Below are 12,607 nucleotides of genomic sequence, written 5' to 3'. Positions count from 1 at the left end.
ACCTAATATTTGCTAACTACGGTATTCAAAGTAAAGAGATTGTCAGTTGTTCTAAAATTCTTTCTGAAACCGGCCTGTTGAGGTTGGAAAAGGCTGTTTTCTTCTGCATAATTGGTAAGTCTGTTATTCAGAATAGAACAAAATAATTTTCCTAAACAACTTATAATAGATATTCCTCTATAATTGTCTGCAAGTGATGTATCGCCCGATTTGTGAATCGGTACAATATGGCTCAGCGACCAGTCTTCGGGAAAGTATCCATTTTGTAAACATAAGTTAAAGAGATTAAGCAATGGTTTCTGAAAAATCGACTTACCACATTTTAACATCTCATTTTTAATCATATCACTTCCGCTTGATTTGTTATTTTTTAGATTCGCAATAGCTTTGTCTAATTCTTCTACTGTTATTATGGAGTCTAAGATAGAGTTGTCTGCCGGGGTAAGACTAGGAGGACTTGGGGGATGTGTTTGGGTATTACCTGCAGTAGATTCGGAGTTGGTTATTACGTCGGATAATTTGTCAACTTTAGAAAAGTGTTTTAGCCACTCTTCTCCACTAATTTGGCAATTATCTTGTGCCTTTTCAGGTTTTAACTTGTTAATTAGATCCCAAAATGCACTTGGATTCTTTTCTTTGAGAATGGAGAGTTGGTTCATAATTTGTTGATGAAATTCTCGTTTTTTCCTTTTTAGCAATTTTCTGTATTCTTTTTTCTTTCTGAAGAAGTTGCCTCTTACTTCTGGATTTGATGGATTTTTGCTTAGTAGATACGCTAAATTCACGTTTCATTTCATTGCATGTTTTATCATACCATTTCTTAATTGGTCTTTTGTGTGGGCGTTTTCTGGCTTTTTTTAAACAAAGCGATTTGTTACCTGCCTCTCTCAGAATTGTGCCGAATTCGGAGACATAATTTTCGATTTGTGTCGTGTTTGTTATGCCGTCAGAGCATTTCAGAGAGAAGGCATGTAATCTATCAGCAATGTTAGGTTGATCGAGAGAAGAGAGAGAAGCCTGGGTAGTATTTTCGTCCCAGTGAAACTGTCTAGGGAGAGGCTTGAAAATAGAATTTTTCTGTACTTCTTGACAATAGTATTTAGATGGTTTTGAGTATATAAAGGTTGATAACATACAATGATCAGAGAACTCCGTTAAAGGGTTGACACGAAACGATAAAATTTGTTGGAGAAATGATTGACTACAGATCATAAAGTCGACGGTGCTACTGCCGTTCGGTTGATGACATGTGAAGTTTCCTTGTAAATCACCGACGACTCTACCATTTAATAATCTAAGATTTGCCTGGATACACAGGTCTGTGATTAGTCTCCCGAATTTGTTAGGAGGAACTTTATCCATGTGCTGTCTGTCTGTAAAATATGGGGAACTCTCGGTATCGCCGTCTATATCAAAATCACTTGTGTAATCGGGTAGATTTCCAAGGCGAGCGTTAAAATCACCGCCAAGTAAAACATAGCCAATAGAACTATATTTAGATATTTCATCTTCAAGAATTTCTATTATATGATTTTCTGAGTATTTGTGAGTTGTAGAAGAACCTGGGCTTATGTAAACAGAGCAGAAAAATAGATCTTTGGGTAGTCCGAGTAGTTGGCGGTCAATTCGTACCCAGAGAGCGTCTGTTGATTTAGATGTTTCTTTCTTTATATAATTTTTGTACTCAGTTTTATACAGAAAGACAATACCTCCCGAAGACCGTTTCGCTCGCTTACTCTTTTGTCTATGTTGGTGAAAATAGCTATAGTTGGGGATATTAATTATTGTGTTGTTTGTACTCCAGGTTTCTAGAAACGAGAAAAAGTCAAACTTTTTTACATACGACAGAAAGTCGGGATCTTCTAATTTAGTACCTAAGCCGTGAATATTCCAGACGCCAAAGCTTTTGCTTCCGCCTGAAAATGCTTTCATATCGAGATAAATTTACGTTCTTCAAGACAAGAAAGGAAAGGTAAAATTGTGTCTTAGCGGTAGGACCCACAATATCTAACACAAACTTACTAGTTAACACCTACATTTGAGAGGTAAATAAGGAAAAAATATAAAGACTTAGATATACATCACAAAAAATATACGTGAGCAAATGTAAAATACTATGTGTTGCCTAAAGTCTTTTGATCAAAGTTTGAGCTGAAGTGCTCACAAAGTACTAGTATCTACATTATATAATCTAATAAACGCTTACTAATCTAATTGTAACTTCAACTAAGTTATGTATCGTAACAGATACGTGGTAGGCTTGACTAAAAATAATAGTACATGTATCAGTTACTGTGACGGTATATGTATAATTCCTACCACACTGGAAACATTGGATGCCACATCATGCTCGGATGCCATGGCCAGGGCGGCGGGTTGAACCGTGGTGGTTGGCGCGGCAGGCTGGGACCCGGGGCGCTTGTCGGAGGGAATCCCCATGGGCCAGCAGGTTGGTTGAACATGGGCGGGCACCAAGGTCCAGGGAGTTGGTTAGGTGTAGGAGGAATATGACGCCATGGAGTGGTAGGAGGGTGTCCAGGTCTCTGGGAAGTAGGCCGTGTTGTCTCCTTATCTTCTAGCACTTGCCTGGGCGCCACTGCTCTAAGTTCGCATCCGGTTACTGGAGGACCAGTTGGTGTAGGATGCCGGCCGTGGTCCGGTGTTGGGGAGGGCCCATGCATGGACGTGCGTGAGGGCTGTCGGGCAGGAGGTAGATCACGTCCAGTTGGTTTAGGTCGCCGACCTTGTTCCGGAGGTGTGGACGACCCAGACATCGATGTGCGTGGGAGCTGTCGGGCGGGAGGTTTAGAGGGTGCGCCGATCACAGCGTCTCTGTATGATCGAGTCTGAGAGTTTTTCAATGTGTTCATTGCAGGTTGGGTCTTCCTACCCGTGTACTGACCAAGCCCCAAGAGAGGATTGGTCGTTCGCTTGATGTTGGCGGCCAGAACACGGATGCCGAATCTATTGATATGGTAACCGTCCGGCGAGTAGAGAGCACTCTTGATTGCTCCAGAGTCGGCAAAGTTTGAATTGTCGATGGTGTGAACATAACTCGTTTCATCTGCGACAACTTTCAGAAAAGAGTTAACGTCATTTCCTACATCTTGTAGGACAAGTGCATCTCTTGGTAGGACAGAAGACATAACAATACTGCTGTTGGGGTATTTGTCATGCGTGGTTTGAATGAGCTTACGAAAGCCTTCAGACACCTTCGTTGCGTCTGGTGTGTCACGAATATCATTAGTGCCAACGTGAAACAAAATCACCTTTGGTTCGGGTAGCTTTGAGCGCTGAATGAATTCAGTGGATTCTGTCAGGTTGAAAGCTAGCTCCTTTCTCACTCTTTTGTTGGGGTACAGGATGTCTGCTTTTAGTGCCCTTGTGTTGGAGTCGCCAAGAATCAGAATGTCTGGTGGCGTGTCTTTGTTTTGCTGATTGGTCTTGATTGTTTCGTCGGGCACTGGCACTTCACGGCGGACCTCACGCGCAGACTGATTAGCTTTTGAATCAGCATCCTGTGCGCCGTGTTTTGACACAGGGCGCGAACTGTCGGTGTCGGAAGGATCAGAGACTTCACTCAGGACTGCGAAACGGTTTTGTACATTCACCGAAGCTACTTCGTGTAACAGCTTGTTAACACGTTCGGAATCCTGAGCTGTGGAGTGCTCATCTGTTGTTTGAGATTCCGTTGATTTTACTTTGACTGAGGTGTTCTGAACAATAGCAGTTAGTTCTTCGAGCTGTACACGTAACGTCCCGATTTGGCGTTCAAGGTCGCATTTCACACCTTCTAGTCGAACAATGTCGTCCCTCAACTTTCTTCCCTCTTCAACTGACATATTGTCACAGGAATGTTGGCACGAGTTCTGTTTAGTTTCAAGGGCAGAGAGACGCTGTGAGACGGAGTCCTCGAACATCTTCCTGTCCGCGATGGAGTCTATCAAACAAGTTTCCAGTTTGTTTACGCTATCCTGGACTTGAGCGTTGAAGTGAATAGAGTGATTGTCGGTCTGAGATTCATGATTGTGAGAACTTAAGGCATTACTGTTCACGTCCAAAACATCCTTAGGTACTGTACTGCACAGAGGGCAAACATCCGATGAGAGTGGCTGGTCGCAAGATTGGCAGATAGATGGATTGGCCACAGACTCAGGCTCTGAGATATCACCCGAGCTCAAGTTTTCGAACGGGACAACAGCACGGACAGATGTAGGGTTGATCTTCTTTCTTAGCAAAGGGAATACTTCTGAGAACCAAAGCAAATACGCTGAGCCCTGAATCAACATCTTCTGTGTAGTTTCATACACTTTGATGCTTACAGTTCCTACTGGATCGCTAGATTTGGCATCACTGTAGGTAGTTTTGATTTGGTGGCCGTTCTTCCCACCGTCCGTTGCTTTAGTGTCGTACAGATCTTCGCAGGTAGTAAGCCAAAGCTTCGCAAGATTTTGGGGCAGGAAAATGGTGATGCTTTGTTCATTATGTTTCACGAAATAGTCTCTTCCTTGTTGTCGAGATCTCCTTGTAGGCTTGGGAGAGTCGGGGAAGACACCGCTGTCATTGTATGATTTTCAATGCTTACAAGTTGAAGATCGTGCTTGAATATCGAACCTCTTTCGTGTCCTGGACATACTCTTTTAAAGTTCCTGTTAGAATATCAAGGCGATATCAAGAAAACAAGTAAAAATGACCGCTTCATATAACATCACAAAGACCTTTGCAAACTTTTAAAGTTACATGGTTGAGTTCAGATGAGTTAGCAAAGGACCCTTCAAAACTATCTTGCCACTAGACAGTCAAAGCACGTGGGGCAGTTCCAGACAATAAGGATACAGACATACCAATTTCCCAAAACATGATAGGATCTTCAAATGAGGGCTTAGGAATAACTTTCAGGTCAGAAAATAAAGAGAGAAGTCACAAAGGCGAAGGAAGATATGATAGGTAGTAATAATAAGGTCTGTAAAACGCTGAATCGCCGTCTGTTGTATCCGGAACCATGTTATTTTACGGAACCGTGCCGGGGGCAAATCTACGTCCTTTGATAGATATACAGGGAGACTATCCAGAGCCGTGCCTGATCCTAACCCAGACAAGAAAAAGCAAACATGCCTGGCAGAATCGTTTTGAAGTGGGGGCATACATGCCGTGCTTTTATATGTGGGGAGGGGGTCTTTCTTGATCTTGGGCTCTTTTCATCTTGTGTGGGGTAACGGCAGAGCATTCGGCCCAGAACCAAGAGGTCACGAGTTCGAATCCTGCCAAGTCACCAACCTTGTGCCCTTGGGAAAGGTACTTTACACGCTCAGGTGAAAATGAGTTTGTCAGAATGATCATTATCATGATCGTGGGCATCCAACCAAAACCGACCAACCAAACCTACAGCTTTCCCCGATTCCCATGGCTTCTACCAGATAGCCAAACTGTGCACAACGTACAAAATGACTATCTGATATCTGATACCATCCCAGACCAGAAAAGAACAGTCTTGCCTTCAAATATCAGAGTTATCAACCAAGAATTGAGGTGTTCAAAAACTCGTATTTCCCAAGAACTATCGTAGACTGGAACTCGTTGCCACCAAGCACAGTTGGGACATCATCACTAGAAAGCTTTAAACAACGCCTGCAAAGATTGAGTGTAACAAGTCGTTCGGTGTTATATAGCTAGCTGTCGCCGCTCCGCGTGCCTGCGAAGCTGATACAGATACAGATATACTGAACATTGTTTTCTGCAGTCTGTGCTTCACAGTGCCTCTGAAAGCTATAGTACGCCCGATACTAACCTGGCAGACTCTAAGTGGGGATATGCAGGCCATAAACTGTTTACGATGTTGTAGAGCTCGCCAGTTTTACCCTGGAGACTCATGCGGACAACCTGGCAGAAAGGCGGCGTCACTAAGCCGAAAACAACCGCTCGTAAAACTAATCACCCTGAATACTAGCTGGAGGTGGAGGTTATACTGCTGCTCTGTTGGTATTGAATCTGCAGGATGCTTGCCAAGAATAACGGACTGTGACTGCAGACATTCCCTTTTCTTTATTACCTTCGCCAAGACGTTTTCGGTACGGTTTGTGGATCTGTGAGTTTACTTGTTTGTGCATGTGAGCGGTATAGCTCAAAATGGGTCTTTATGATACTTGGTATTTCGGTAGTAGGTGTTGGCGAAAGTTGTATTATAGGCCCCTAGTGGTTTTTCTAGGTACTGCAGTAGAAATACCGTCACTGCCGTCAAATCTAGATGTCTGAATACTAGAAAGTCCATCAGATAGAAGGTTTATTGCAAGCACATGCAGGTACAAACAAAATGTATGAAAAAAGGAAATACAATAGTATGAGAGACTACGTCTAACATTATACTACATTCTACAACGTACATGGTACTAGTTTTACTGGGTTTGACTTCTTCTTCAATGGAAGACCAATTTACCCACTTTTTCTATAATATGTGGAATACTTAGTATTCGTTTTTGCCACGGGCTGTATTATAGTTATTGACTATCGCCACACACCAGCTACTAGCATCTTCCAAGTCAAATATAAAGGGTGTGGGTTGACAAGTAATTCGGTGTAATACAACCTTCTGCCGCTCCAAACGCTTTCATACATTATCCAGTTGATTGATAGGGTCTCACTGTCATTTTGATATTTTCAGAAATAATAAAGCAGCTTCAATTGTGCAAACGTTCTTAAATTCCTCTTAGAAGTTCGAAAAGAAAATCACAGAAGCTCAATCCAGTTGATTGATAGTGTCCTACTGTCAATTTCATATTTCTAGAAATAGCCAAATAACTTCTATGATGCAAAGGTTCTCAAATCCCTCTTCGACGTTCCAACTGAAGAAAAACACAGAAGCTAGTAATAAGTACGAACAGCTATGAATTAAAGAATAAACGAACTGAGAACAAGGTGTGAAACATTCATGGCCTCTCTAACTGCACGGTTAGGCTTGAACCTGGTTTATTGGATGCTTGTTACGCTCAGACGCTCCATGAATTCCATCGACCCACGGTCAGAGGGTGTGTTACGGAATGTTTGTAAGATTTTTAGATTTGTGCAGATGTCTATCTTACCTAGAACCGTGTCTATCTGGTTCAGTGCCTGAATGGGTCAGGGTTAGGATCAGGCACGGTTATGGATTGTGTCAGTGTATCCAAGAACGTAGATTTGCACGGTTCTGGATAGCCGTAGACTACGCGTGCCTCACGTGTGGATAAAGCACGTTCATTAATCATTTATTCATTTATGACAATTTTGCACATAGTGGAAGGTATGGTGGAACAGGTTGTTCAAGCACACCTTTTTAAGGCCACCATATCGTGGATACAAAAAGGAATTTCATTGGTCCACGGCCAATGGTGTGTTACGAAATGTTTGTAAAATTTACAGCTGCTGTCACTTCAGGTGTCAGGAAGGTCACAGCGCGGCACTTACGCGCGCGAGTTCCCGCCGTTCTGCTTTAAGCGTCTCCCGACATGGAGAATCGCACACCGGGGGTGAAGGTGAGAGAATTGCACTCCTGGGGGAAACTAGGAGGGAATTGCACACCCGGGGGTGATGGTGATGCATTCCCGCTAACGCTGCATAATCCTCTTCGCACGAGACGCGGAATGGATAGCATTTGTTCAACCTTCATGACCACCTAGATTTTATAATGGAGGCAACTTTTTTGCCAAACTTTTTTTATTTGTACGCTCGCATCAGTTTTGGGGTTCCCAGAGGATGTAATCCATATAATCAAATCAACATGGCCTTACAATGAATAACAACATATGAAATCATAGCAAGGCTTCAGTCTCTTAGATAGAATATAAGGTAGAAAAAAAACATGTCACGCACGGTTCTAGATACAATAGTGGGCTTATCTCAAAAGTCGGCAACGCTCTTGATTTGAGACTTGCAGAACATTGATGAATGCGACTTCATTCTGCTTGCCATTTAAGACTAATTACTACTATAAGACTAATAGCGAATAACAACTTCATGAACTCATAGCACGACTTTGGCAAAAGTTGCAGAGACTGGCACGGCTTCAGTCTCATATTACTTCAAGTCAAGTCCTTCCTGGTGCATAGGGCGGCGCCCATCTCCGGTTCAGTAACCCTCGGGCCACACAATTGTGAAATCCCTACAGCAGGGGGCTATAGCCCACTGGTAGTGGTGAGTGTTGAACTCCCATACTGTTTCCCAAATGCAGAGAAATCAGTATGTACCATTTTTAAAGTCTTTGGAATGACTCGCCTGGGAATCGAACTCACGACCTACCGAATGCAAGGCGAGCACTCTACCCACTTGGCCATTGCACCGGTCTCATATTAGGAAGAAGAAAAACTCCTGTCATGGCTAAATAAATTGGTGGTGGAAGTATTGCCACTTGTATAATGTATTGCAGCCATGTCGGCGGAAATTGCAGCATTCTTCGTGCCGGATAAAACCGCAGATGACGGCGTGAACCCGCGACACCCGCGCGACAGTGACGGATTACATGCTGGTATTGGGGAATCCTTTACAAGCTTAAAGAGGTGGCTTGTAGGAGACCTACATCGTACCTGTCTAGTTCTATGCTTGAATGGGTTCTGGATATGCCTCAGTGTATCCAAGAACGTAGATTTGCCCTAGGCACAGTTCTGGATACGCGTGGGCTATTCAGAATGGATAGTCCATGCGTATCCAGAACCGTGCCTAGGGCAAATCTATGGCATGGTACTGGATGACGTTCAGATCTGGATATGACTGCCATAATTACAATGGCAGTGACGGATTACATGCTGTTATTGGTGCATCCTTTACAGGCTTAAGGAGGTGACTTGTAGGAGACAGACTTAAAGAGGGGCATTGTATCCAACATCGCACCTAGCTTAGTCTATGCCTGGATGGGTTGTTTCAGTGTATCCTTGTTCTTCTTCGAAGTTAGAGAAGCAAAGACTGGTAGATACCGAGGTCCTTCTCCCTCCAATAAGTCCAGTAACAATCCAAGTCCATATCTTGTAAAGAAGCCAGTAAAGTGTATCCAAGAACGAAGATTTGCCCTAGACACGGTTCTGGATACGCTTGGACTATCCCGAACCGTGCCAGAGCTGATTCAGGCCGGATAAAGTTCGGCTCTGGATATGACAATGCCATTATTTCATTGACAGTGACATATTGGATGCTGAACATTATTGGTGCATCCTTTACAGACTAAGAAGGTGCCTCGATGGATGACCCTATTGTATCCAACATCGTGCCTATCTAGTTCTACGCCAGAACGAGTTCTGGATATGTCTGACATTCTATCCAAGAACGTAGATTTGCCCCAGGCACGGTTCTGGATACGCGTGGTTCTTGATGAAGTCCTGGGTATGACAGGGCCATTATTTCAATGACAGTGACAGATTAGACGCTGTTATTGGTTAATCCTTTATAGGCTTGAAGAGGTGTCCTGTTGGAGGCCTATCCAACATCGTGCATATCTAGTTCTATGGGTTCTGGATATGTCTCTACGTATGGTTCTGGATGCGCATAGACTACCCAGAACGGTTCTTGACAAGGCCATTATTTATTTCAGTAACAGTGACAGGTTGTATCCAATATCGTGTCTATCTAGTCCTATGCCTGAAAAGGTTTTGGATATGTCTCAGGGTATCCAAGAACATAGATTTGTCCCACGCACAGTTTTGGATACGCATGGACAATCCAGAACCGTGTCAGAGCTGATTCTGGATAAAGAACGGTTCTGGACACTGCCATTATTTTAGTTAGCGACAGTGACAGATTGCACACTGCTACAGGTGCATCTGTCACAAGCTTAAGGAGGTGCCCCGTTGGAGACCGTTGTTTTAGCATCATGATAACAACATCACTGTCTAGACTGCTGATTATAATAGGAGTGATCCTGAACGGAGTTGTACATTTGTTAAAAGATATTTGCTTAAAAGACAGTTAGACCTTTTCAAGTTTGATTCGTGCCATTTAAAATCAATGAATTGACTTGAATTTATGATTTTTAAATGGGATTTGTAACAGTAACAGTCGACAGAGACTCCGATCGGGATCTCTACCGGTAGAATCATTGACCCTGTACCAGATATCGGGGCCTCTGCCTTGACATATATACTTTCATATGCTCATGCACGGTTCTGGATAGTCCAAACGTATCCAGAACCATCTCTGTGGCAAACCTACGCTCTTGGATATACGGAGACTATCCAGAACCGTGCCTGATCCTAACCCATTCAGGCATAAGCACAGTTATGGATTCAACAACACAATATCAGATGTTCAGAACCGTGTTACCGTTAAAGATGCATCGACCACCGGTTGCATTTCATTCTCTGTGATGCCGTCCTTCATACCAACCCTTTATCGTCCCGATATTACAACAGTGGCCTCGCGCACTGACTGATAAAAATCGCCGACATTATTTCTCATTTTTCACCGATGATACTATCCTAATAACCTGTCTCTCACACACACTATATAAACTGCCGTGTCGCGCTGTATCGGCCGCCGGGTCTGTGGGTGTTTCTGATGACTTAGATGAAATATCGCGCTCAATAAACCCACCTTTGTGAAAAAAGGACCCAAAATCGATTTTTAGAAAAGCTGAATGGGTGCCAACTGTACCTTCGATGAGATATGAAACAAATTTGTGGTTTCATATTTCCCTTCTGTCACCATAGCAAAGTATTCCAATAAGTATGTGTATATGTGTGTTTCAATACAAATTCTTTCTAGTAATTTTAAAACATTGTAGCCTGCACAAAGTCCATTTACTTATTCATTCCATTGTAATATCACAATTTCACAATTGGACTTTTAATAAGGTAGTGAGAATGTCTGACTGCGTGAATGAGTGAGTGAGTGAGTGAGTGAGTGAGTGAGTGAGTGAACGAGTGAGTGGGTAGGTGAGTGAGTGAGTGAGTGTATGAGAGTGAGTGAGTGAGTGAGTGAGTGAGTGAGTGAGTAAGTGAACGAGTGAGTGGGTAGGTGATTGAGTGAGTGAGTGAGTGAGTGTATGAGAGTGAGTGAGTGAGTGAGTGAGTGAGTGAGTGAGTGAGTGAACGAGTGAGTGGGTAGGTGAGTGAGTGAGTGAGTGAGTGAGTGTATGAGAGTGAGTGAATGAGTGAGTGAGTGAAAGAGTGAGTGAGTGAGTGAGTGGGTGAGTGAGTGAAAGAGTGAGTGAGTGAGAGAGTGAGTGAGTGAGTGAATGGATGTGTGGGTGAGTGACTGAGTGAATGAGTGAGTGACTGACTGACTGACTGACTGAGTGAATGAATGAGTGACTGACTGACTGACTGACTGGGGGACAAACAGGCTAGTTTCTAGATAGAGAATCAAAAAACATTTCTTACCTGTCCAGTGCGATGACCAGCAGTGCGTTTGTGGAGACGTAGAGCGACGCGGTTCGGACGAAGTTGACCACCATGCAGGTGTTGTCCCCGTACTGCCAGGAGTGCGCCACCCGCACCACGTAGTAGTCCATGATAAACGGGACGCACAGCAGGGCCACCAGGAAGTCTGACAGCGACAGGTTCGCGATGAGAAGGTTCGTCACCGTGCGCATCTGCTTGTATCTTGCGATGACCACCATGAGAAGAAAGTTGCCCACACCGCAAACCAGCATGATGAGGGTTAGGAGAAAGCCGATGGCGATTTTGAAGGCGTCGTCGTTGAAGCTGTTTTCTACCGGGTTGCTGCTGGTGTTGTTGTTCGGGTTGATGTCAGGGTAGTAGGGCATGATGTCCTGCCACTCCGAGGCGCCCTCATCGTCCAGGTAGTCAGTTGTGGCGTTCATTGCTGAGGTGAGGACAAGAGAAGTGGGTAAGACGAGGTCTGTGGGGCTGACATAGCTGTCGAGCTCTGCTGCAGAGTCGTTGTGATACTGGGACGCGTTCATGGTGGCGGTAGAGCTTAAGACCTATCGTAGAGTGGAACTCGCTGCCACCGAGTACAGTTTGGCTATCCTCAGTGAGTAGATAGCTTTTAAACAGCGGCTGCAGTGAGATGTGCAGAGGTTGGGTGTAACAGGTCGCTCGGTGTCACATCCTGAAGCCAGCTGCCGCCGCGCCGCGTGCCTGCGAAGCTGGCGTGTCACGCCGTAGTTCCGTAATACCCGCTATACAGGTATAGAAGCTGGTGTGTTCTCGTACACCGAAGAGCAGTTATACCGGCTATACAGATACAGGTACAGAAGCTGGTGCGCCGGCTATACAGATACAGAAGCTGGAGTGTTACGCGGAAGAGCAGTTATACTGGCGACACAGATACAGATACAGAAGCTGGTGCGTTATACCAGCTATACGGATACAGAAGTTGGTGTTCTCTAACACCGAATGGCAGTTACTAGCTATACTGCCCATACAGCAGACACAGATACATCGCGGAGTACCAGTGCCCTAGCTCTACTGGCGCCCGGAGGGCTACACGCGGCTTTTATGCCGGCTGCGCTCACGAGACCGGATTGGCAATAAGACGCTGGGTGCTGACGTCATAAAGGGGCCGGCCGCTCCACGTGACACTACCGAACACCCAACCGACTCATTTTAATCTTTCCCCTGGCTACGAGCATAAAGGGAGATACAATATTGAGGTCTTGATGTAGAAGGATAACAATTTTGTCTAG

At 44.3% G+C, this 12,607-nt stretch overlaps 1 protein-coding gene across 1 annotated transcript in view; it reads right to left on the bottom strand.

The window, feature by feature from the left end:
* LOC109487227 (prokineticin receptor 2-like) overlaps window positions 1-11,777 on the bottom strand; it is a 41,415-nt gene extending 29,638 nt beyond the window's left edge. Inside the window, exon 1 of the mRNA XM_019791213.1 lies at window positions 11,337-11,777. Within this exon, the coding sequence (XP_019646772.1) occupies window positions 11,337-11,722 (386 nt within the window). The 5' untranslated portion in view covers window positions 11,723-11,777. The remainder of the gene's footprint in view (window positions 1-11,336) is intronic.
* Between the last annotated feature and the right edge of the window lie 830 nt (window positions 11,778-12,607).

Source organism: Branchiostoma belcheri, unplaced genomic scaffold (genome assembly GCF_001625305.1).
Source record: "Branchiostoma belcheri isolate BF01 breed outbred unplaced genomic scaffold, Haploidv18h27 scaffold87, whole genome shotgun sequence".
Classification (NCBI taxonomy): Eukaryota; Metazoa; Chordata; class Leptocardii; order Amphioxiformes; family Branchiostomatidae; genus Branchiostoma; species Branchiostoma belcheri.
The sequence above is the reverse complement of the archived record's forward strand: the minus strand, read 5'-3'. Positions and strand labels throughout refer to the sequence as shown.